General features: G+C 38.1%; 1 protein-coding gene across 1 annotated transcript in view; it reads right to left on the bottom strand.

The window, feature by feature from the left end:
- The window catches only part of RNLS (renalase, FAD dependent amine oxidase), a 307,643-nt gene that overhangs the window by 55,429 nt on the left and 226,311 nt on the right, over nt 1-25,903 (bottom strand). Inside the window, exon 5 of the mRNA XM_032137393.2 lies at nt 23,759-23,932. Within this exon, the coding sequence (XP_031993284.1) occupies nt 23,759-23,932 (174 nt within the window). The remainder of the gene's footprint in view (nt 1-23,758; nt 23,933-25,903) is intronic.

Raw genomic sequence — 25,903 nt, 5'->3', positions numbered from 1 at the left:
CACGTGAGCCACTGCGCCCAGCCAGAAAGCTAGATTTCTAAGGATTTCCAGGATTTTGGATGGTAGAGATGGTGGTGGCTGTGGAACGTGAGGATTTGTGGTAGAGACACGGACTGAGGATTTCATTAACCCAAATCTGGGAAATATGTGAGGGGAGCAAGTTAAGTTTGAACTACCACATTTGGTGTTATAATCTCTTCTTGAGCAAATACATTTTAAAAGCCACAGCTATTTTCTTTATACAAATGACAGAATGCATAGATTGGGTAGGATATGAAAGAGAAGACTCTAGTTTCTAGGTATCAGTCAATTTCAATGTGTTGCAGAGTAGGTGGTGGGGAAAGAAAGAAGTGTTCCTGGGGTGTTTTTATTAAGGTCTTCAGGGCAGAGATTTTTTTACTTTTATCAAAAATGTACGATTTGGAGACAAACTAAGCTCAGGTTGAAGTCATGGTCTTCCTTAATTTCTCTAAACTTTAGTTTTCTCAACTATAAAACAGGGATAATAATATTTACCTCATAGGGTTGTTGTGATGATAGAATGCAATAAAACACGTAAAGCACACAACATGGTACCTGGCTCACAGTGACCAGTGACAAGCTGAATTAAGATTACAGGTATGGTGTTTTAAAGATTGAGCAATGTTGTTCTAGTTTTTAATTTCATTTCTTTTTATTTTTCAAACTCCTGATACAAATTATCCTAAATTCTGCTATAAATGCTTCTCTTTGGTTCATATATAGAAATAAGTTCTGCTAAAGGATGAGACACAATTAGCACACACACAAGTGAATATATCTGTATGTACTGACACAGCAAGAGGGAGGCAGAAGCTGATGTTGGGCTGTGAGGCAGTCCTTTGAGGCAGATCCTTTGTTTCCCTGACACCCAGATATACATTGTGTAAATGACAGCTCAAGACTCATAGGCATTTCTATATTATATAGGGTTTTAGATAACATTCTCTCCCCACACCTTGTTCTTAGGACTTGAGACTTCTTTGATTATTCCAGTCACATCTAACTACTGAATTGGAAATTCTCATTATCTTGCAATAATTCAGACCTTTACAGAGGAAGCAATATCTTGAAGTTTTCCAGTGTGGAAAACCAAGGAGGTGAGATTTCCAGGTTCCCAAGCACGGGATAAAAATCCTTGTAGCTCTACAGAATCCCTGCTTCAGGGTGCCTTAAGAAGTTCTGAACCAGAGAATTTTTCCACTTGGCCAAGAACTCATGTTAGAGTGCATTCCTCTCCATCATTTTTTAGGCTTCTAACTTTACTTGCAAGTGCAGGAAATAGATTTGGTTTTGTGAGACAGATCTCCTCTCCTATGAAATACTTTCGTAAGGAGGATAAACCTCAGGAGATTGATTTCAAATTAGAGGATCATTTCCTTTCTCTTTGATGGAGTATATATAGCCTCAAAGTTTACAAGTGTCTCTTTAAAAGAAGGTACATTTTTACATTCCTGTAAGTGTAACTCAAGGATTTCTAAAGACCCAACTAGGATTACTGGTCAGATAAAAAGACAATGTCTTATGATACTACCTCTTCAATCCAATAAACATTCCATTGCATAGACTTTAAAATATATATACTCCAGCAATTTGTAGAAATAAAAGAAAAAAGGAAAACATTAAACATGGTGATATTTTATTTATAAGGAATTCTAACTACTTATTATTATGCAGGAATATATTTTAATATTCCCTGTAGAATGTGAGTACAAGGAGAGGCCGGGTGCAGTGGCTCTCGCCTGTAATCCCAGCACTTTGGGAGGCCGAGGCAGGCAGATCATGAGGTCAGGAGTTCGAGACCAGCCTGACCAACATGGTGAAACCCCATCTCTACTAAAAATACAACATTAGCCAGGCATGGTGGCACGTGCCTGTAATCCCAGCTACTCACGAGGCTGAGGCGGGAGAATCGCTTGAACCTGAGAGGCAGAGGTTGCAGTGAGCCAAGATCGTGCCACTGCACTCCAGCTGGGGTAACAGAGTGAGACTCTGTCTCAAAAAAAAAAAAAAAGAACATAAGTACAAGGAGAACAAGAATCAGCTGGGTGCCGTGGCTCATGCCTGTAATCCCAGCACTTTGGGAGGCCTAGGCGGGTGGATCACCTGAGGTCGGGAGTTCAAGACCAGCCTGACCAACATGGAGAAACTCTGTCTCTACTAAAAATACAAAATTAGTCAGGTGTGGTGGTGCATGCCTGTAATCCTAGCTACTTGGGAGGCTGAGGCAGGAGAATTGCTTGAACCTGGGAAGCAGAGGTTGCAGTGAGCCAAGATCATGCCATTGCACTCCAGCCTGGGCAACAAGAGCAAAACTCCATCTCAAAAAAAAAAAAAAAAAGAATGAGAACAAGAATATTGGCTGTATCATTCACCAGAATACCTAGAACAATGCCTAGCCCATGGAGTGCAATAACTAGACACTGAATGTATAAACAATGAATTGCTTATGTAGACATAAGTAATTTCAGAGGCAAAGAGAACATACACATATTCCTTTTCTTGTGAAGATCATTTCACTACAGTCGATTTTTTTATTTTGATCTTTTGCTAGTAAAAAGAAATGTACCATATAATTATTTAAAAGTAACCAAGGCTGGGCGCGGTGGCTCACACCTGTAATCCCAGCACTTTGGGAGGCCAAGACGGGCGGATCACGAGGTCAGGAGATCGAGACCATCCTGGCTAAGACGGTGAAACCCTGTCTCAACTAAAAATACAAAAAATTAGCCGGGCACAGTGGCAGGCGCCTGTAGTCCCAGCTACTTGGGAGGCTGAGGCAGGAGAATGGCGTGAACCTGGGAGGCAGAGCTTGCAATGAGCCGAGGTCACGCCACTGCACTCCAGCCTGGGCGACAGAGCAAGACTCTGTCTCAAAAAAAAAAAAAAAAAAGTAACCAAAACATAGAGTACATAGAAAAATCATGGCTCATAACATGAAATTATTAAAAATGAGCATTTTGCTCTACCATACTTTAAAGGTCTTTGTGGAAAAGAGCCTGAGGGAAGCATGAGAGGAAGACACCAAGGTTTACTACCAAGTGAGATGCTAGCTTAAATGTACTAAATGGTATAAGAAAAGCTTTTTACAAATGAATAAAAGATATAACCTATTGCATACTAATCTGTGAGGTTTATAGTATTTTCATATAACCAATTTTCTTTAATATTAGGAAATATATTTAAATGATTTTTTATATTCTCTCAAAAAGATAGTTTCTACTCACCACATATTCTAGGTGCTCCCTGAGTAATCCCAGTCTACTTGGCAGGAAAGTCGCAGCCATGTAACTATTAGGTTGGTGCAAAAGTAACTGTGGTTGTACCATTACTTTTAATACTTTTTGGTCAATGGATTAGGAGGGAAAGTAAAGTGTTATCAACCTTAGGCCAAAGCTGTTAAAACTTTCCTCCATTTCTTTCCTATTTCCAGGCTGACTTTTGGGGCTCATCTTCCAAATGGCAGAGCTAGCAGATGTAGTAGAGCTGCTCAACATGCATCTGACTTTGTGTAAGTCACAGTGTGTCAGCCACAAGCGCCTTTGTAGCATTAAGATTTGGAACATGCCTATTCATCACCCTGGTTAATACATATTCCCTATTTCAAGTATAGAACTTTTTAAATGACCTACCTTGGGAATAAATGAACTCAAGAAAAGCATCTCATATTTCAGATCTCAGATTCCCAAATTGTTATCTTTTTTTTTCTGCTCTCTTGTTTTGATCAGATCTCATTAATTCACTATTACTTAACAAACATTTCATTGAGAATTTACTGTGTATTAAGCTATGTGCCAGGTGCTAGAGATACAATGAGCAGATATTCAATTTCTTAATTTATGGACCTTACAACTTGAAGGTAAAACAGGCATTAAACAAATAATCACATTACTCAATGTATAGTTACTGAAAATTAAAATATAAATATAAAATAAATCATAAAAGTAAAATAGAGAAACCATTTTAATTAAATTAGGACTTCAGGAATGCCCTCTGTGGAAAGGGCATGTGAACTGAGACTGTCTAGGTAGAGAACAGAATAGACAAAGGTCTGGAGGTGGAAAAAAGTATGGGAGGAAAGAGAGGTGTGACTGGAGAGCTAAGGAGTAAGGAGATAGTGAGATCAGGGGTTGGCAAACTATGGGCTTCAGGCCAAATCTGGCCTGCCACTTGTGTTTGTAAATAAACTTTTATTAGAACACAGCCATGCCCATTCTTTTATATGTCTATTGCTTGGGTTACATCAGTAGATTTGAGTAGCTGCAACAGACTGTAGGGCTTGCAAAGTCTAAAGTATCTGGCCTTTATAAAACATTTGCTGACCCCTGTACTAGATCATTCAGGACCTTGCCAGCCATGTTAAGGATTTGAGATTTAATCCCATGTGCAAAGGGAAGGCATTAAAGGGCTTTGAACAGGAAAGTGAGTGGCATGAACAGATGTGTGCTCTAAGAAAACCATTCTGGTTATTTGAAGAATGAACTGGAAAGAGGCAAGGATGGAAAAGCCAGTTAAAATAAGACAGTGTCTTGATAGTGACAGTGACAATGAAGAGAAGTGAATTCAAAGTCTATTTTTGAAAAAAAAATCAATATGATTTGGTTTCAGATTGCATATTGTGGTGCAGCAGTGGAAAATATCAAGGATGATTTCGGATTTTTGCCCAAAAAAGCTAGGAGATTGGTGGCTCCATTTTCAAAAACGGGAAAGATGGGGGAGGAAAAAGTTCAGAATAATGAAAGTAGGCAATCAAGAGCCAGTGATGCACATAAGTTTGATCTTAACATATATATATATATATTTTCCAAAAACAACAACAAAAAAGGAGTAAAACAACTCTCAAAAATATATTCTGAATTCTACTTTCTGTCCAGGGCTGGGATAATTTTCGTCTATTTTCCTTGTATTCATTCCTTTAAAAATTCCATAGATTCTATCCATTCAAAGAAAAGGCCACATTTAGTAAGACTGCATATATTTCAGGATCTGTTTGGGAGAAGTTTTTTCTTTGGCAGAGACCTCCCAAGCTTCATGAAAACATCTATTTATCCTGGGACACAAGGAGATTTTCAGTCTGTTGCAGCTTTTATTTGCACTGCCAAAAGGAAAAACGAAAGGGTTTCAATAGTCCTTTAATTGAAACGTCCCTGAAGCAGAGGATTTGTCCTAACTCACATTTGGTTTTCCAGGCTCTCACTGGAGTTCTCCTTCCACAATGCCTAAAAAAGCCCTGGTTTTCTATGATGACAGTCCACTAAAATGCTCCACTTTCCCAATACTCACCAGCAGTATGCAGCCACCCCTTATTATACATTGTTATTTTGGCCTACTCAGCATTATGCCCTCTATGAAATTTGGTGTTAAGTGGTATTATGATTGGACTGTTTTCCTGAATTGGGCAAGGTTTTCCCCTTGAGCCAGCTTACTGGTTTGCCTCTAAGGATATCACTTTATCACTGCAGTTGCATAATTGGGTTCAGCTTTAGATTTGTAGCTGCCCAAATGAACGAAATACATCTCAGGGCTGGGGGATTTGACCTAAAGCTTTGCTGTCATCCATTTGGTTTAGTAAAGAGAAGTTTTTGCCTTGACATTATAAAATGCTGAATTTGAAAAATTGAGACTAATCAGATGGTGAAGTTTTTATTTATGATAGTGTGAAAATATTCCTGGCTCCTTTTGTGGAGGAAATCTACTGGTTTACTGTGGACATTCTTATCTTCTTTCCTAATAAGACAAATGGAGTTACTCTTCCTGTTATATTTTGACAGGAAAAACAAAGATTGGATCTGGGTATTTTGGCAAAAGCTCTTAAATCAGAGGGACTATAATCTTTACGATATTGTTAGCCACTCCTGAGAAACTACTATTATGAATACAGTAAACAAATAGGCATTTTATTTTTAATAAAAAAGAGTGAATTAGGTTCAACTGACCTCAAGGTTCTAAAGTGCCTTTCCTGACTCTGTTAAATAATGTAAGGATATATAACAACAAACAGCAAGAATTCACTTGGTATATTTATAATAGAAATCTATTTTGGTGAGGAAAACTATATTTTAAATTCAAGGATGCTTCATTTTTTACAAACATGAATTTGGAATATTTTATACTAAAGAATTCCCCTAGTCCCACAGATCAGTTATAAATATTAATGGAATTTCAAGAGATTCTTTTCTGATTCCAGTGCTTAATATTCATTCATATTATGCAGGGAATTCAATGTCCTGTACAGTACATATGGATTCTTCTCATTATATAAATGAGCACATATATGGAATCTGTAGGGGCAATGATAATTAAAAACAGCAGGGCCCACATATGATCTTAGAGGGCATATAAAAGCCTTCTCAGCTCACTTAATAACAAGAAAGTTACTGGTAATAAACCAAAGGACTCTTTAGGCTCAATTTACTCAATAATGACACAACTGGGCAAAAAGATGGATTGGTGATTCTGAACAGAGTTAAAAATGCTAACTGATATAAAGTATTTATGAAACGCAATGAAGTAATTTCCTGTGGTGAGATTCTGCAGTCAGACTTCAAAACCTGCTCTTGAATTAGTCTCAGCTCTTTGATTTGCAATGACTTACTTCACAGTGCTTAGTCTTCTCAGACTGTTTGTAGTGTAAATTTTTTTTGGAAAAATTCTTATTCAAAAAATGATTTGACATCCCATAAAAAGAACTGCATCTAACTTCATGTTCTCTAAGTTTAATAACTTATTCAGGTAATAAGATATTGTTTAGCCTTGCTAATGTGTAAGTATAAGTATTATTTTTAACAAAGGGTAATTTTTAACTAAACCTGCACTATTAGTGTGTCATTCTCTCTTCTGTCTCTCAAAATAAAAATTTATATAACTAATAGAACAAAACCATAAAATCATTTGTATGTGACAACAATTATAAAGTTGGCATTTACTATGCACCTATGTGCCAGGCATGATATTAGAAGTTTTGGATATACTATCTCATTCAATCTTTATAACATTTCTGGGAGCCATTATAGTTATAGTACAGGTAAGTAACTGAAGCTCAGAGAGATTAAGAAGTTTAATCATGATCACAGAGCTATTAGGTTGAATCACATGAAAATGCTGATATTGGACCATTTTTAATCTATAAAGACAGCAATATCATATGCTTCAACCTAATTCTAAGTGCTGAGTTACAGTATGAAAATAGGTCTGTGTGATTCAGAAGTCCACTGCAGTATATTAGATAATACTGGTTATTTTTTACCACCCATAATAATGAAAACCAAATCATGAATTATACAATAAAGAATTAATCACTCACCAAGTTGGGTTAATATGAACTCATCATTTATGGCAAGATTCCAATGCAAGATATCATTTCATTTTAATATCATTCTGATATAAAAAGAGAGATAATTGCTAAACTGTGGCAGAGAAATGGCACATTTGCAGAGCTTATCATATATTTTCTAAGTTAAATATCTCAGCTGGAGCACAGTTGTTCTTTAACAAACTATTAAAAAGAAATATACTTCACAAAGAGAACAGTGGGATTCTTTGAAGTGTAACCTTGGAAATCACGGTTTGTGTTACAGGGCATCATTCAAAGCAGATGTATACTCCTCAGAGACCACAGTAAAACTGTTGGTAAGAATACTTGTTTCTCCTTTTCAGGTTTTACTGACAATACTATATAGTCAAGTATTCCCAGTGTTCTAGGCATGGTACAGAACATCCAAAAAGAGGCTTCTAATCATTCTAATTGCGAAGAACTCACATATGCTTTTTAGTGGCTTTCAGATTCAGCAATTAAATGAAGAGCTTATTCATTTTATGTGATTTAAAGGTAGTGGTAACAGACACCTAGATTGTTTTAGAGATAAACAATTTGCTGACTAGCCATTACTTTTCCTTGCTTGCTAAGTGGGTGACCAGTGCTGAAGTATTAATTCTCAATATTATTTCAGGAGCAGGGAAGGGCATTTCAGAGTTGCAAAAAGGACTACTGGCTCAGCAAATATTTATCAAGCACTGAATACACACTCCTATTATGCCGTGATGTTAGTGTCTCTTATTTTCAATCTTGATCAAGATAAGAAGTATCAACGGATGTGTCACATGTGTGATGGATTGTGGCATGTATTCCGACTAAAGGAGAAAGCTTCTAATTTTGGAGAAAGCAGCAGGCTCTGCAGTCAGAGCATATTACTTCTTTAGCCCATGAGACATTTAGACTGATCTGAAGAGGAATTCTTGACAGTGAGGAAAGTGGTGAAATCTTTTCTGAGGGAGCTCTAGGCAAAGGAATGATCCCATCTCTTTGGGATAATGTTGTCATGGTCCCAGATAAAAATGGACCACAATGAAGACTTGTCAAATTCTTATCCAGCTCAAGTCTTTACTGTTTCCCAGGACCTGAGGCTCACAAGCAGTCTGTGATTTACGCAGTTTTACGATACTGTTCTCAACTTGCAAAGGTTTTGAGATGCCTCCTGAATGATGAAAACCAGGCACTTGTCTGGGAAGCAGAGCCCATTATTTTGAGCCCTGGGCTTATGACCCAGAGTGTTGACAGCTTCACTTCAGACCACAGTAAGGACTTAACTTCAAGATCCTTCAAAACAGCTCAGTCCCACAGACACAGCCTTTTTCCAATTTCCCTCTCTGAACAGATTGACATGGTTGCAGGTATTATGGAAACAGCAAGTTGAGCTTTCTATATTTGAGATTCAGAGGATGAAGAGTTCTGTTTTAATTCAAAATAAGGTTATCAAACAGATGTGAATATTGCCATTTAGGCAGCAGACTAAATTTCTGCAAAGGAACCAACCTAAAGAAACCATAACGTTCCTATCTAATTTCATCTTAGAAATTCCAAAAGTGTCTGGGCTATCTTAATTTAAACACCAACCCCCCAATAAAAAGCAACGATGGATATAAAGCAACTGCTCATACCAGAACCACAGTGAGGTTGTAGAGAGTTGTGGGAGGGCCACAAAGTAAACTAAACAGCAAACAAGTTTAAAATCTACATATTAATCCCTCTGGTCAAGCTGGAACCTCCACCACCTGGTTTTCTTCTTTCCCTTTCTTTGTTCCTTCCCCTCCCCCATTGCCTCAGGATATCTGAAATTTTCTCCTCAATTAGGCAGAGTAATTTAGCTCTCTCTCCTCCCATTTTCAAACTAGTATCTTATCTTTATAAATGCTCCCCAGAAGAAAGAATAATCCTATTAAAAGGACTGTAATTATAATAGCCAAAGTAAGTTGCTATTATATTTAATACAGCAGTTTTTTCACTACAGAATAGTTTGTTACACACTTATTACTTGACCTTTGTTAGCGGGGAGGTCTGAAAAACAGTGCCAGTTCCCACCTGTGACCCTTGCTGGTTTTCCCTCTGTCTTTACATTGGCCATCCCTATCTCTTTACAGAGCCAATACACAGTGGGGTTTCCTCTTGCTGTTTCCTTTCTCAGTTGGCAGCAGAGATGGTGGCCTCTGTCCATGTTTTCTGATGCTCTCATCTCATCTATGACCTATAAATTTCAGATCCACACATTTATTCATCATTAACAGTCATCTGATTCTCATTCCTGCTTTCTTCCTGACAAATGATGGATAGAAACTATACTCAGTCCCCAACACATCTGGCTGGCTCTTAGATTCTGAACCAATTCTTGGCCAACCTGGAGGTCTTTTATAAATCTCAGCCTGACAGACACACATTTAGGCCTATCCACAAGGGAAAATATCATTTTCAGAGAGCAAGGCAGGCAGAACATGAGGTGCAATGTTGACACAAATGTGACTTAGGGTATTTAATGTTTAAGACTCACGTTTTAGTATGGATCCTGCATAGATCTGTAATTTGGACTTGTTTATAGCTATAGAAATGCCAGGCAGCTGTAGACTTACCCTTTTGCTGTTTCTTGGACATTTCATGACTTATATGCATCTATTGAACTGTTTTGGCATCCTCAGGAGAAAGTTAAATCATATTCCCTATTAAAGTTTCTGATTTATTCATGGATTTAAACGTTCCATAGCCCTCATTTTTCATTTCCTCACCTTAAAGAAAAGAGATTATTGGGTTAATGTTGACAGAAGACCATAACTTTTCCTTTAAAAGCCCATAATATTGTCACAAGGCAACATGGCCCTTCCTGGTTTTGATCATGAGTGTGAGTTAGCATTCTATATATTGTATAGATCAGAGCATCTTTTTATATTCATGAGAACTCTTACTTGACTGCAAATTACGAGTGCAACAGAGCATCATCTTCATTCAGAATTTCTCATTGAGCAGACTTTATGAAACTGTGTTTCATGACGGTAGGGACTATGGAGTCCTCAGTTCTTAGCACAATGCCTGGCACACAGAAGGAATTCAATACATATTTGTATATATTTGTTCAATTGAATGAGAATGAAAGATACAAATATTTGGGAGTTCAATTGTGCTGAAAGACACTTCCACAGCAGTATATTCCATAAGATATATTTAAAGTTTATTTTTGATTTCTATAGTTAGCTGATTTTCTACTTTCATTCCATCTCTGGCATTGATTTTCATACTGATTTAAGTTGCTTTGCAAGTGAGAGGGCAAATGTTATCTTAGATGTAAATCTTTCCCATTGAGGATAACTTGACAGGGAAACTAGAGGCTGAAAGAGGTCTGTTGTTTGTTTTTACTTTGTGTGCAAATGTTCTCCTTGCAAAATGGGCTGGGTTATTTCATTTTCTAATAAAAGTCCCCTCCTCTTTATTTTAAATAACAGAGATGGAGTTGGGATCTACATATTCCAGGCTGGTGTGAACTCCTGGCCTCTGGCAATCCTCCTGCCTTGGCCTCCCAAAGCAGTGAGATTATAGGCATGAGGAAGTGAACCTGGTCCCCATATTTGGTTTTAAAAGTGAGAAATACATGAAATCACAATATTCTATTTTATAATTTGTGCCTATTAATTTAAATAACAAAAAATAGATATTTATTTTTATGTATATATGTGTATATACACATATTGTATATAAGTACATATATACATTATATATATATATTTTTCTTCCTGAGAGACCACCCCAAGATCTGATATTACTATCATATGATTCTATGACATCACTATAATAATGAGATGAATATTTGCAATTAGTATTTGACAGCTGTTAATTAAATTGCCTTAACAGATTTATAGGGAAAACATCAGTTACATAACTGAATTACAAATAACTATGTCTATTATATAAATGACAAAATGTCATGATTACTAGTCACTGCTTATTATTTTAAGATGAGGATTACTAATTTATCTGAGAGCCCTGATATTTTAAAACAAAAGCCCAAACGGGAAACCTGACAGTTTTTCATGATCACGGTTCTTCTTTTCTTTTCCTTCTCTCCTTTTCCCTTCTTCTCGGTCTTCCTTTTTTGTTCTACTTATAAAGTTTTATCTCTCTGGATTGCATTTTCTGCAAGTTCAAATCGTTCCATTTTCATTCAATTCTTTTTTTTTTAAATGTATATATACATTTTTATTATACTTTAAGTTCTAGGGTACATGTGCACAACGTGCAGGTTTGTTACATATATATACACGTGCCATGTTGGTGTGCTGCACCCATTAACTCGTCATTTATATTAGGTATATCTCCTAATGCTATCCCTCCCCCCTCCTCCCACCCCATGACATGCCCTGGTGTGTGATGTTCCCCTTCCTGTGTCCAAGTGTTCTCATTGTTCAATTCCCACCTATGAGTGGGAACATGCGGTGTTTGGTTTTTTTGTCCTTGCGATAGTTTGCTGAGAATGATGGTTGCCAGCTTCATCCATTTCCCTACAAAGGACATGAACTCATCTTTTTATGGCTGCATAGTATTCTATGGTGTATATGTGCCACATTTTCTTAATCTAGTCTATCATTGTTGGACATTAGGGTTGGTTCCAAGTCTTTGCTATTGTGAGTAGTGCCGCAATAAACATATGTGTGCATGTGTCTTTATAGCAGCATGATTTATATTCCTTTGGGTATATACCCAGTAATGGGATGGCTGGATCAAATGGTATTTCTAGTTCTAGATCCCTGAGGAATCGCAACACTGACTTCCACAATGGTTGAACTAGTTTACAGTCCCACCAACAGTGTAAAAGTGTTCCTATTTCTCCACATCCTCTCCAGCACCTGTTGTTTCCTGACTTTTGAATGATGGCCATTCTAACTGGTGTGAGATGGTATCTCATTGTGGTTTTGATTTGCATTTCTCTGATGGCCAGTGATGATGAGCATTTTTTCATGTGTTTTTTGGCTGCATAAATGTCTTCTTTTGAGAAGTGTCTGTTCATATCCTTCGCCCACTTGTTGGTGGGGTTGTTTGTTTTCTTTTCTTGTAAATTTGTTGAGTTCTTTCTAGATTCTGGATATTAGCCCTTTGTCAGATGGGTAGATTGCAAAAATTTTCTCCCATTCTGTAGGTTGCCTGTTCACTCTGATGGTAGTTTCTTTTGCTGTGCAGAAGCTCTTTAGTGTAATTAGATCCCATTTGTCAATTTTGGCTTTTGTTGCCATTGCTTTTGGTGTTTTAGTCATGAAGTCCTTGCCCATGCCTATGTCCTAAATGGTATTGCCTAGGTTTTCTTCTAGGGTTTTTATGGTTTTAGGTGTAACATTTAAGTCTTTAATCCATCTAGAATTAATTTTTGTATAAGGTGTAAGGAAGGGATCCAGTTTCAGCTTTCTACATATGGCTAGCCAGTTTTTCCAGCACCATTTGTTAAATAGGGAATCCTTTCCCCATTTCTCGTTTTTGTCAGGTTTGTCAAAGATCAGATGGTTGTAGATGTGTGGTATTATTTCTGAGGGCTCTGTTCTGTTCCATTTGTCTATATCTCTGTTTTGGTACCAGTACCATGCTGTTTTGGTTACTGTAGCCTTGTAGTACAGTTTGAAGTCAGGTAGCGTGATGCCTCCAGCTGTGTTCGCGGGCTCTTTTTTGGTTTCATATGAACTTTAGTTTTTTCCAATTCTGTGAAGAAAGTCATGGGTAGCTTGATGGGGATGGCATTGAATCTATAAATTACCTTGGGCAGTATGGCCATTTTCACGATATTGATTCTTCCTATCCATGAGCATGGAATGTTCTTCCATTTGTTTGTGTCCTCTTTTGTTTCATTGAGCAGTGGTTTGTAGTTCTCCTTGAAGAGGTCCTTCACATCCCTTGTAAGTTGGATTCCTAGGTATTTTATTCTCTTTGAAGCAATTGTGAATGGGAGTTCACTCATGATTTGGCAATCTGTTTTGTCTGTTATTGGTGTATAAGAATGCTTGTGATTTTTGCACATTGATTTTGTATCCTGAGACTTTGCTGAAGTTGCTTATCAGCCTAAGGAGATTTTGAGCTGAGACAATGGGGTTTTCTAGATATACAATCATGTCATGTGCAAACAGGGACAATCTGACTTCCTCTTTTCCTAATTGAATACCCTTTATTTCTTTCTCCTACCTGATTGCTCTGGCCAGAACTTCCAGCACTATGTTGAATAGGAGTGGTGAGAGAGGGCATCCCTGTCTTGTGCCAGTTTTCAAAGGGAATGCTTCCAGTTTTTGCCCATTCAGTATGATATTGGTTGTGGGTTTGTCATAGATAGCTCTTACTATTTTGAGATACATCCCATCAATACCTAATTTATTGAGAGTTTTTAGCATGAAGTACTGTTGAATTTTGTCAAAGGCCTTTTCTGCATCTATTGAGATAATCATGTAGTTTTTGTCTTTGGTTCCGTTTATATGCTGGATTATGTTTATTGATTTGCATATGTTGAACGAGCCTTGCATCCCAGGCATGAAGCCCACTTGATCTTGGTGGATAAGCGTTTTGATGTGCTGCTGGTATCTTATTGAGGATTTCTGCATCAATGTTCATCAGGGATATTGGTTTAAAATTCTCTTTTGTTGTTGTGTCTCTGCCAGGCTTTGGTATCAGCATGATGCTGGCCTCATAAAATGAGTTAGGGAGGATTCCCTCTTTTTCTATTGATTGGAATAGTTTCAGAAGGAATGGTACCAGCTCCTCCTTGTACCTCTGGTAGAATTCGACTGTGAATCTGTCTGGTCTTGGGCTTTTTTTGGTTGGTAAGCTATTAATTATTGCCTCAATTTCAGAGCCTGTTATTGGTCTATTAAGAGATTCAACTTCTTCCTGGTTTAGTCGTGTGAGGGTGTATGTGTCCAGGAATTTTTCCATTTCCTCTAGATTTTCTAGTTTATTTACATAGAGTTGTTTATAGTATTCTCTGATGGTAGTTTGTATTTCTGTGGGATCAGTGGGGATATCCCCTTTATCATTTTTTATTGCATCTATTTGATTCTTCTCTCTTTTCTTCTTTATTAGTCTTGCTAGCGGTCTATCAATTTTGTTGATCTTTTCAAAAAACCAGCTCCTGGATTCATTGATTTTTTGAAGGGTTTTTTGTGTCTCTATCTCCTTAGTTATTTAGCTTAGCTAGCTCTGATCTTAGTTATTTCTTGTCTTCTGCTAGCTTTTGAATGTGTTTGCTGTTGCTTCTCTAGTTCTTTTAATTGATGTTAGGTTGTCAGTTTTAGATCTTTCCTGCTTTCTCTTGTGGGCATTTAGTGCTATAAATTTCCCTCTACACACTGCTGTAAATGTGTCCCAGAGACTCTGGTATGTTGTGTCTTTGTTCTCGTTGGTTTCAAAGAACATCTTTATTTCTGCCTTCATTTCATTATGTAGCCAGGAGTCATTCAGGAGCAGGTTGTTCAGTTTCCATGTAGTTGAGCAGTTTTGAGTGAGTTTCTTAATCCTGAGTTCTAGTTTGATTGCACTGTGGTCTGAGAGACAGTTTGTTATAATTTCTGTTCTTTTACATTTGCTGAGGAGAGCTTTACTTCCAACTATGTGGTCAATTTTGGAATAGGTGTGGTGTGGTGCTGAAAAGAATGTATACTCTGTTAATTTGGGGTGGAGAGCTCCATAGATGTCTATTAGGTCCGCTTGGTGCAGAGCTGAATTCAATTCCTGGATATCCTTGTTAACTTTCTGTCTCGTTGATCTATCTAATGTTGACAGTGAGGTGTTAAATCTCCCACTGTTATTGTGTGGGAGTCTAAGTCTCTTTGTAGGTCTCTAAGGACTTGCTTTATGAATCTGGGTGCTCCTGTATTGGGTGCAGATATGTTTAGGATAGTTAGTTCTTCTTGTTGAATTGATCCCTTTACCATTATTTAATGGCCTTCTTTGTCTCTTTTGGTCTTTGTTGGTTTAAAGTCTGTTTTATCAGAGACTAGGATTGCAACCCCTGCCTTTTTTGTTTTCCATTAGCTTGGTAGATCTTCCTCCATCCCTTTATTTTGAGCCTATATGTGTCTCTGCACGTGAGAAGGGTTTCCTGAACACAGCACACTGATGGGTCTTGACTCTTTATCCAATTTGCCAGTCTGTGTCTTTTGATTGGAGCATTTACCCCATTTACATGTAAAGTTAATATTGTTCTGTGTGAATCTGATCCTGTCATTATGATGTTAGCTGGTTATTTTGCTTGTTAGTTGATGCAGTTTCTTCCTAGCATCAATGGTCTTTACAATTTGGCATGTTTTTGCAGTGGCTGGTACCAGTTGTTCCTTTCCATGTTTAGTGCTTCCTTCAGGAGCTCTTGTAGGGCAGGCCTGGTGGTGACAAAATCTCTCAGCATTTGCTTGTCTGTAAAGGGTTTTATTTCTCCTTCACTTATGAAGCTTAGTTTGGCTGGATATGAAATTCTGGGTTGAAAATTCTTTTCTTTAAGAATATTGAATATTGGCCCCCACTCTCTTCTGGCTTGTAGTTTCTGCTGAGAGATCAGCTGTTAGTCTGATGGGCTTCCCTTTGTGGGTAACCTGACCTTTCTCTTTGGCTGCCCTTAACATTTTTTCCTTCATTTCAACTTTGGTGAATCTGACAATTATATGTCTTGGAGTTGCTCTTCTCGAGGAGTATCTTTGTGGCATTCTCTGTATTTCCTGAATTTGAATGTTGGCCTGCATTGCTAGGTTCAGGAAATTCTCTGGATAATATCCTGCAGAGTGTTTTCCCACTTGGTTCCATTCTCCCCTTCACTCTCAGGTACACCAATCAGACGTAGATTTGGTCTTTTCACATAGTCCCATATTTCTTGGAGGCTTTGTTAATTTCTTTTTATTCTTTTTTCTCTAAACTTCTCTTCTCACTTCATTTCATTCATTTGATCATCCATCACTGATACCCTTTCTTCCAGTTGATCGAATGGGCTACTAAAGCTTGTGCATTCGTCATGTAGTTCTCGTGCCATGGTTTTCAGCTCCATCAGGTCCTTTAAGGACTTCTGTGCATTGGTTATTCTAGTTAGCCCTTCGTCTAATCTTTTTTCAAGGTTTTTAACTTCTTTGCCATGGGTTCAAACTTCCTCCTTTAGCTCAGAGTTTGATCATCTGAAGCCTTCTTCTCTGAACTCGTCAAAGTCATTCTCTGTCCAGCTTTGTTCCGTTGCTGGTGAGGAGCTGGATTCCTTTGGAGGAGGAGAGGCGCTCTGATTTTTAGAATTTTTGGTTTTTCTGTTCTGTTTTTTCCCAATCTTTGTGGTTTTATCTACCTTTGTTCTTTGATGATGGTGACGTACAGATGGGGTTTTGGTGTGGATGTCCTTTCTGTTTGTTAGTTTTCCTCTTAACAGTCAGGACCCTCAGCTGCAGGTCTGTTGGAGTTTGCTGGAAGTCCACTCCAGACCCTGTTTGCCTGGGTATCAGCAGCGGAGGCTGCAGAACAGGGAATATTGCTGAACAGCAAATGTTGCTGTCTGATTGTTCCTCTGGAGGTTTCGTCTCAGAGGGGTACCCGGCCGTGTGAGGTGTCAGTCTGCCCCTACTAGGGGGTGCCTCCGAGATAGGCTACTCGGGGGTCAGGGACCCACTTGAGGAGGCAGTCTGTCTGTTCTCAGATCTCAGACTTCATGCTGGGAGAACCACTACTCTGTTCAAAGCTGTCAGACAGCGACATTTAAGTCTGCAGAGGTTTCTGCTGCCTTCTGTTTGGCTATGCCCTGTCCCCAGAGGTGGGGTCTACAGAGGCAGGCAGGCCTCCTTGAGCTGCGGTGGGCTCCACCCAGTTTGAGCTTCCAGGCCACTTTGTTTACCTACTCAAGCCTCAGCAATGGCGGGCGCCTCTCCCCCAGCCTTGCTGCGGCCTTGCAGTTCAATCTCAGACTGCTGTGCTAGCAACGAGAGATGAGCCAGTCTCCGTGGGCATGGGACCCTCTGATCCAAGCACGGGATATAATCTCCTGGTGTGCCGTTTGCTAAGACCATTGGAAAAGAGCAGTATTAGGGTGGGAGCGACCCGATTTTCCAGGTGCCATCTGTCACAGCTTTGCTTGGCTATGAAAGGGAATTCCCTGACCCCTTGCACTTCCCACATGAGGCGATGCCTCACCCTGCTTTTGCTCATGCTCGGTATGCTGCACCCACCGTCCTGTACCCACTGTCCAACAAGCCCCAGTGAGATGAACCCGGTATCTCAGTTGGAAATGCAGAAATCACCCGTTTTCTGTGTCACTCATGCTGGGAGCTGTAGACTGGAGCTGTTCCTGTTCGGCCATCCTGGAACTGCCCCCGATTCAATTCTTAAGTGGACCATTTTGTGTTATAAAGTTTATGGCTATTTGTTTAATTGAAATAATCATGAACTCCTTTAAGTGTCACAAGGTGACTGGATTTAAAGCCTCAGGCCCATCCCAATTATTTATAACATCTCATATTATGTCCTTGTTTTTATAAAGAGTTGACATAATAAATAGCCATATGGAATAACACTTCTGCATATTTTGCAAAACAGCCATTGAAGTTATTATATATTATATTAGTGTTTGTTACTCAGAGATTCAAACAATAAAATTCTTGTGAGGATAAATTCTATGAATACATTCTAAGTTTGTTCATTTGCTTTTTTTCTTTTAAGGTGAGTTGGATCATTTTCTTTGATAAGATATTGAAAACTATGTCATTGTGGCTATTGGCCATCACATCTCTGGAATTCAGATTGTCTTAATCTCCTCAGATTGCTGCCTATTGGCTATTTTATTGATCATTAACACTCCTCAGATGGTGACAAGGAAAGAATGCTAAATTTCTGATCAATCATTTTCAGGGTTGCTTACTCATTTTATTTATTTAAGTTGCCCTAATTCCTATCTGTATTGGTAACAGAGGCTGTATTCACCTAAGTTAGACTTTTATATTTATGCTCTTTGCTTCAGAGACTATAATATCCAAATTGAAGACTGGAATTGTTAATTATTATAATATGTACCATAAATACTTACTTTCTAAATGCCATGCAAAGTCTTCATATGTTCAAATCATTTAATTCTCAGTAACCCTTTGGTATTGGTATGGTATTATTTTACTCATCTTATTGAGGAGGCAACAGATAGTTTAATTTACCCAAAGTTACACAGCTAGTAAATGGTGGAACTGAGTTGAGTCTGGACTCCTGGACAGTCTAACTTCAAATTTAAGATCCTGGGATGGACCTCAGAGATCTTCTTGGGAGATAAATGTATCTCACTTGTGGCACTATTCCTTATGTTCTCTACATGACAGATATTGTTAATTGTTGGAAGATCTTTTTCTGCTGAGTCTATACCCAGCCTGGGAAGCATTCTTAGTTGTTGTTCCAGGTGGCAACTACTTATTGAATGATTCTCACTTGTGTTGAAACCTATTTATCATTCACACAGGTCTAATCTGTTCCTTTTTTCAGAATGATTTATGCTAAATGTTTTAGTAGAAACTGGCTAGATGTTCACCAAATCCACTTTTTCTTCTTCCTACATATATAGGTAGACTACATTTCCAGCTTTCCTTCCAAATAAGTGTGGTCACATAACTGTGTCCTAACCAACAGAATGTGAGCACACTTGAGGTGCACCATTTCTAGGCCTACCCCTAAAAACTCCTCTGGCTCTCCTCCATCCTGTTTCCATCCACAGATTGATGCCTATGAGTACACTGACTCTGTTAGTTACCTGATAAAGTTGGCAGAGTCAAAAAATGGATGGAGCCTGGGTTCCTAAAGAAAGCTTTGAAGAAAGCTACCTACCAATCACAAACACCTGTTTGGGCTTTATGTGAGCAAGAAATAAACCTCAGTCATGTTCAGGCCATTAAAGTTTTTGGGTATGTTTACTACAAAAACTAGCGTTACAAATACAAGGCCTATACAAAAGTACAACAGTAGCATTTTTCAGAACCAGAATCTGAATGTAGGTCTTGTAAGTCCAAATTCTTCCCACTATTCCAATCTTACTAATTTTAGAAACTACCAAGTTAATATGATAAACACCTTATTTTAACATAAATTTTCTCAAATTTTAACTCCATGAAGATTTGAGTTTATTGGCAACAAGTGTTCTCTCATTTCTAAAAAAAATCTCAAGTATTTCCCAATTGATGCCTTCAGGAACAAACCTCCCACTCCAATTATCTGGCCTACAATTCCTGACCAGATGTGAAGCATGAAAGGTGACATCAAGTCAGGGTTTCTCAAATGCATACTTGGGAACCATTTCTGTGGGATGTTAGTAGGTTTGGTGCTGAAATACAATAACCCATGGTCAAGTACATTTAGGAAATTCTAGATTAAAAGAAGTAAAAAGGTGTCTTTTCTGTAGGAATATCCTTTAAAAAGATAATATGTCCTGAGATTCTCCAAAATAAATGTCTGTAGTATTTTGCAAATTTATTTGATGACAGAGCCCTTTTTCAAAGAGGAACTCAAGGAAATAGTGTTCCACTGAACAGATTTTGGGAAACACAAACAAGGATATTGGAGCATATTTATAACTATTGTTACTTGAAGTCGGGTCTAGTACATCTTGGAATCTACTCCCTCTGCCTAAGGAAACTTTGGTTCTGGCTGTGGCTTTCTACATGTACTGTACTACCTATTCCTGACTTCTAACAAGTGATTATGCCTTGATTTTTGGGCTACTTCTATATCCTCTAGCTCTCTTCAAGACTTAACAACTGACTGCATTTTGTGGTCTCAACCATGCCAGACTTTGTTTATCTTGTTGCTTCTCTACCTTGACAGAACACAAATGTTTCATTGGTTGTGTATGTACGTTGTAGTATTAATTATTGATTCAATCAAACACCCCACATAAAGCAAGGGTGTGGGGTAGTGTTACTGGCATTAAGAAACATCTCCTGGCTGGGTGCAGTGGCTCACACCTGTAATCCCAGCACTTTGGGAGACTAAGGCAGTTGGATCATTTGAGGTCAGGGGTTCAAGACCAGACTGGCCAACTTGGTGAAGCCCCGTCTCTACTACAAGTACAAAAATAATTAGCTGGGCATGGTGGCGGGCACCTATACTCCCAGCTACTTGGGAGCCTGAGGCAGGAGAATCGCTTAAGCTCAGGAGGCAGAGGTTGCAGTGAGCAGAGATCTTGCCACTGCACTCCAGCCTGGGCCACAGAGCGAAATTACATTAAAAAAAACCAAAAACAAACAAAACAAAACAAAAACTCTTACTGTCCTAGTTAATATCAATAAAATAGAGTGAAGTTACATTATATGGGCATTTGTAGTATGCGAATTCAGCTAGACCCATTTAGTATCCTGGTCCCCAGATAGTGAGAAAAAAATAGTTTAAATGCAAAGCAGTTAGATTTTATGTTATGAAATGCCATTACTGGCATTCTGTCTCACTTAATTTAAAACTTGCATAATTGAAGATTAATTTCCCATACAGCTGTCAAAGAAAAGCAGGTATTTCTTTGTTTGCTGAAGTGGCACCACCATGGGCTGTAGCAAAAACATGGTTTCCAATTCATGTAGCCACTCCTTTCAATATTGTATGATTGCTGATATAAAAAAATTTTAAAATTCTTTCAAATGCTTCCAATCATGAGATAATTTATTAATATTTTATGTTGTACTCCTTAAAATTTGCATAATTTTATAAATTATTACTGCACTGTACTGTGGGTGCTTTTACCCACCATCCCACTCCATTTTTATAGCAGATTTATAGTCTGTTAGGAGATAAGACTCTGCTATTTCTTTCCTTCCTGTGTGCCTTTCATAGTAGGAAAATATCACTGGGTCCTATAAATCCAAATCAACTTTTAATCTGGCTTCACCAAAGAAACAGAAATCTATTGAATGTTAGGAAAATAGTTGTACTGAATTTACTGAAAGATGTTACATCATTCTCTAAAATGTCGTGTAGTTGTAAGAAACTTTGAAGGTAATTTTGAATGTATATGACTCTTTATGTGACAACTTTAGAACTTTACCTCCCATATAAGATGTGACTCTACTTGAAGATAATGGACATTATTGATTGCTAATCCAGCATTTAGTACTTCCTTCCTTCCTTCTAACAAAACTCTATTTTATTCAGGTAGCACTCCTCATAACTAAAGGAAAGATGACCCCAGTCCCAGTTCCAGGAGTAGATCTGGACTTGTATAGGCTTATCACATTGCTCCCATACTCTTTGCCAGCACCTGGTTTTGGAGTACTCAAGTAATCCAATTCTGGTCTGTGGCACATGAGGAGAAGTCTATTAAAGGGCTTCTGTAAAGATTTCCTTGATTAGTATTATTATTTATTGTTATTATTTTTTGAGATGGAGTCTTGCACTGTCGCCCAGGCTGGTGTGCAGTGGCACGATCTTTGCTCACTGCAACCTCTGCCTCCTGGGTTCAAGAGTGATTCTCCTGCCTCAGCCTCCCGAGTAGCTGGGATTACAGGCCCTTGTCACCATGCCCAGCTAGTTTTTTGTATTTTTAGTAGAGATGGGGTTTCATTACATTGGCCAGTCTGGTCTTGAACTCCTTACCTCGTGATCCACCCGCCTTGGCCTCCCAAGATTTCCTTGATTCTTAGAAAGGAACAGAGCCAGTTATAGTTCATTTCATTCCTAAGCATGTTGTTAGGTTCAGTGTGACTCCAACAGCTATTGCCATCTTGCTGCCACTCCTCTGAGGACATCAACATTGAGAGTGGAAGAGAGCAGAGAAAGATAAAACCTAGGTCTTTGAAGATATTGCTCAGTTCCTGAATCAATGAACCCCGAAGTCTCTCCAATCTTCTCCTTAGATAATGTATTAGTCAACTCAGGCTACCATAACAAAACACCATAGACTGGGTGACTTAAACAACAGAAATTTTTCACAGTTCTGGAGGCTGAGAAGTCCAAGATCAAGGTGCTGATAGATTTGGCTTAGTTGGGGCTATCTTCCTGGCTTGCAGACAGCTGCCTTTTTACTATGTCCTCACATGGTGTGTGCAAGCCAGGATATAAAGAGAGAGCTTAGTCTCTTTTGCTCTTCTTTTAAGGCCATCAACCCCACAGGGTTAGGGCCCTACCTTTAGGACCTCATTTAATCTTAATTACCTCCTAAAAGTCCCATCTCTAAATACAACCATATTGGGATTAGGCCTTCAACCTATGTCTATGGAGGAGACACAATTCAGTCCATAGCAGATAATATAACAAATGTCTTTATGCTGTTAAACAAGTTTAAATTTTTTTTTCTGTTATATACAACTGAATACACCCTGACAGATATCATATCTTATGATGAAATACACACAGGATAATGTCTAATTCATGGCATATAACATGAAAAGATCAAGGGTTAGTCTCCTTTTCTCAGAACAAAGCAGTTGTAGAGTTAAAAATAGTCCATTGAAGTTCTAAGGCATTTTATGAACTGCTGATTGTACATATATGTGGTATCATGTTAACATAAACAGTCCACCCCTAAGGGAGTTTTAAGTTATAAAAGAAACATTTTTCTAAGATCATGAGCTCTGATATAAAAACCATACTCCAGCCCAGTTCTATCATTATGAAGGTCTGGTGAGCCAAGAGTCGTTAGTTGGTGATTTTATCAAACCAGACTTTTAACTAATGGCTTGGTGAAGCCATTACTGTCCCATAAAACACTGTAAGAGATTGACAGGACAATTCAAGAGTTTTAGTCATTTTACATCATTAACGGTTATTCCACAAAAAGCAGCATCTCAGGGATCACTGCAATCCTACAAATGAGAATACACTTTCACCTTTTTGCCTAAAAGGAATCAGTTATGTTTTTCTTACAATTCAAATCTAATTTTTATAACTGTCTTCAACAAAAAGGGTGGAGTGTAGATTCATCACATTCTAGTAAAACTCTCATGAAAGATTTTACCCGTTACATTGTTTATAAAGTAAATTTACCATTTTTCCCCAGATAAAATGTAAATAAACAATAAAACTATATTGAAATGAAGGATTTTCATAACATAGTAAAATTCTCCTTTAATTTCTAGCTGAGGGAGTGGAAGAGCAGCACTTATCAAATTAAAAAAAAATACCCAAACCAAACAAACAAAAACAAACTTCACCAAGAAACAAATGAGAGATACATTTGCATATAGATGCATCCATATTAAAGCAATAGAACTTGGGCCATTTTGAAATCTTAAACCTTCTGACACTATTTTCCTGAACTCAGTAATATAAACCATGTGGTGAATGAAATTCTGAAAAACTTTGCTGGTTTCACTGTGTATTTTATTACTGGCCAAATGTGACATTAAATTTTATCCCCTGTGGCTTGGAGTTAAATGCTTGCTCTGTTCAGAATGGCAACACTCAATTAAACAGCATTTTTCATGATCTACACCCACCATTGTTACTGTATTTAAGGGAAATAATGGGGGTACTGACCTATATTGCGCTTCTTATTATCAATGGAGACGAAGCGTATGCAGGGATTACTGGTGATGTACTGCCCAGCCCAAGGGACATCAATCTTCGTGCCAGCTTCATAAAAGAGGCCCAGAGCATATCGAGAGGAGTAGCTCACAGCCTCCAGCTGCTGCCTTTGGCATTCACTAATTACTGTGGAAGAAAAAATAAAAGGCATCAAACTTAAAAATATCATCTTTCCTTTTAGCACATCAAATATAAAATTCCTTTAAACCAGTTACAACCGCTTCCACCAACTCCATCTCACTTACAATGAATTTTGAAACGTATTGTAAAATAGCACCAGCTCTAATTTCTTTTTGGAATAATTATTAACTTTGGCACATTGTTTTTATCAAGCTGAAGGTCCACATTCTTTGGAATGGCATTCAAGGTTCTCAAAATCTGGCTCCAAATTGCTTTTCCAGTCTGGTATCCCAGTCCTTGGACTGTCTGGCCACATTATAGATTCCATATACTGACCCCTTACTACAAGTTAGGGTATTTGCTATATACTCGACATAAGCATTTCACTCTATCATAACAGTTTTAAAAGGTTTAGAGTATTATTTCGAAGTTACAGATGAGGAGGCTGAGGCTCCATCTGTTATGACCTCTTAAATTGTTCCATGGATACAAGGGGGGAATAACACACACTGGGGTCTGTTGGGGATAGGGGCATTGGGGAGGGACAGCATCAGGATGAAGAGCTAATGGATGCTGGGCTTAATACCTAGGTGATGGGATGATCTGTGCAGCAAACCACCATGGCACATGATTACCTATGTAACAAACCTGAGCATCCTGCACATGTACACCTGAACTTAAAAGTTGCAGAACACAAACAAAAACTGCTACACACACACACACACACACACACGCACACAAATTGTTCCATGTCATAGAGTGATTTGTTTGCCTGTCATCTTTTTGCCAGTGGATTATAATATCTCCTTAAGCAGAGGGACCACACCTTAGTCATCTTTGTTTGTAGGTCCCTACCCTACTCATTACAAGCACACCAAAGATGAAACTTTAAAGGGATAGAAAGGCAAACACAGACATGCAACGAAATAATGTGTATGTCAACTTCTTCACAAAAGAAGTTGAAATGTAGGAGGTAAATAATAGGAAAAGCCTGGAAAAAGAATTGAGCAGGTTTAGGTTCAAATCCTGACTCTCTACTTACCAGATATGTGACACTGGTCAAACTACTTAATTGCTCTGATTATAGTTCTTTTGTCTATACTGGCAATAATAGTACAGAATGCATTAGTCTGTTGTGAGGATTATATGAAATAATGCATAGCACAGTGCTTGGCATATAATAAGTGTTCATTAAATAGTAACTTTTTCTACTACAGATAGAAAAAATATTTAGGAAAATCAGACAAGAAAAAATACTTAGGAAAATGGGACAATGTTCCATCCTGAGGTGGGAAAAGAAGACATTTCTTCCACTTTTTATTTCTATCTCCAATACCCCTACCTTTAAGGTCTCAGGGAGCTGCTTGTTTATGTATGTACAACATTAATAGTTTAGGTTTCAGAGAAGGTCATAGTTCTGTCCTGCCTTAGGAAGGCTCATTCAGACATGGAACATATGGGAAATTCTCATTTAATTGGGGTAAAATATCCTAATCTACAACAGTAGGGATAAGCAAACCTCAAGGATGAGGGGGAAACTTTAGGTAAATCTTACAGAAGTGGCTTTAGGAGGTAGAGAAAGGCAGGAAAGGGATTCAATAAATTATTATAGCACAGTAATAATCCTATACATTATTTCAGCTACAAAACATTTTTAGAACCATGACCTCATTTAGTCTTCACAGAAGCCATCCTCATTTTACATCCCCAGGAAGGTGAGATTCAGATTGGTTAACTAACCTGCTTTAGGTTACATAGCTTCCAAGTTGCGTGGTCAGGATGAGGCCAGAGCTCCCACATTGGAGTTACACATATATTCTTACTACCCTATACTTTCCTCTGCTCATCTGCAAGTCTGAGTTTCAGAATAAACTTTGACATTGCTTTCTCCTGTGACATTAATGGCTATTTTGTATTCATAAGTAAAAGCCATATTTCCCTTTAACCATAATTTTCTGCCTTATTAAAAGCTGTAAC

The sequence above is a fragment of the Hylobates moloch genome, unplaced genomic scaffold (genome assembly GCF_009828535.3).
Source record: "Hylobates moloch isolate HMO894 unplaced genomic scaffold, HMol_V3 SCAFFOLD_3, whole genome shotgun sequence".
Classification (NCBI taxonomy): domain Eukaryota; kingdom Metazoa; phylum Chordata; class Mammalia; order Primates; family Hylobatidae; genus Hylobates; species Hylobates moloch.
This window is presented reverse-complemented; position numbering and strand designations above follow the sequence as displayed.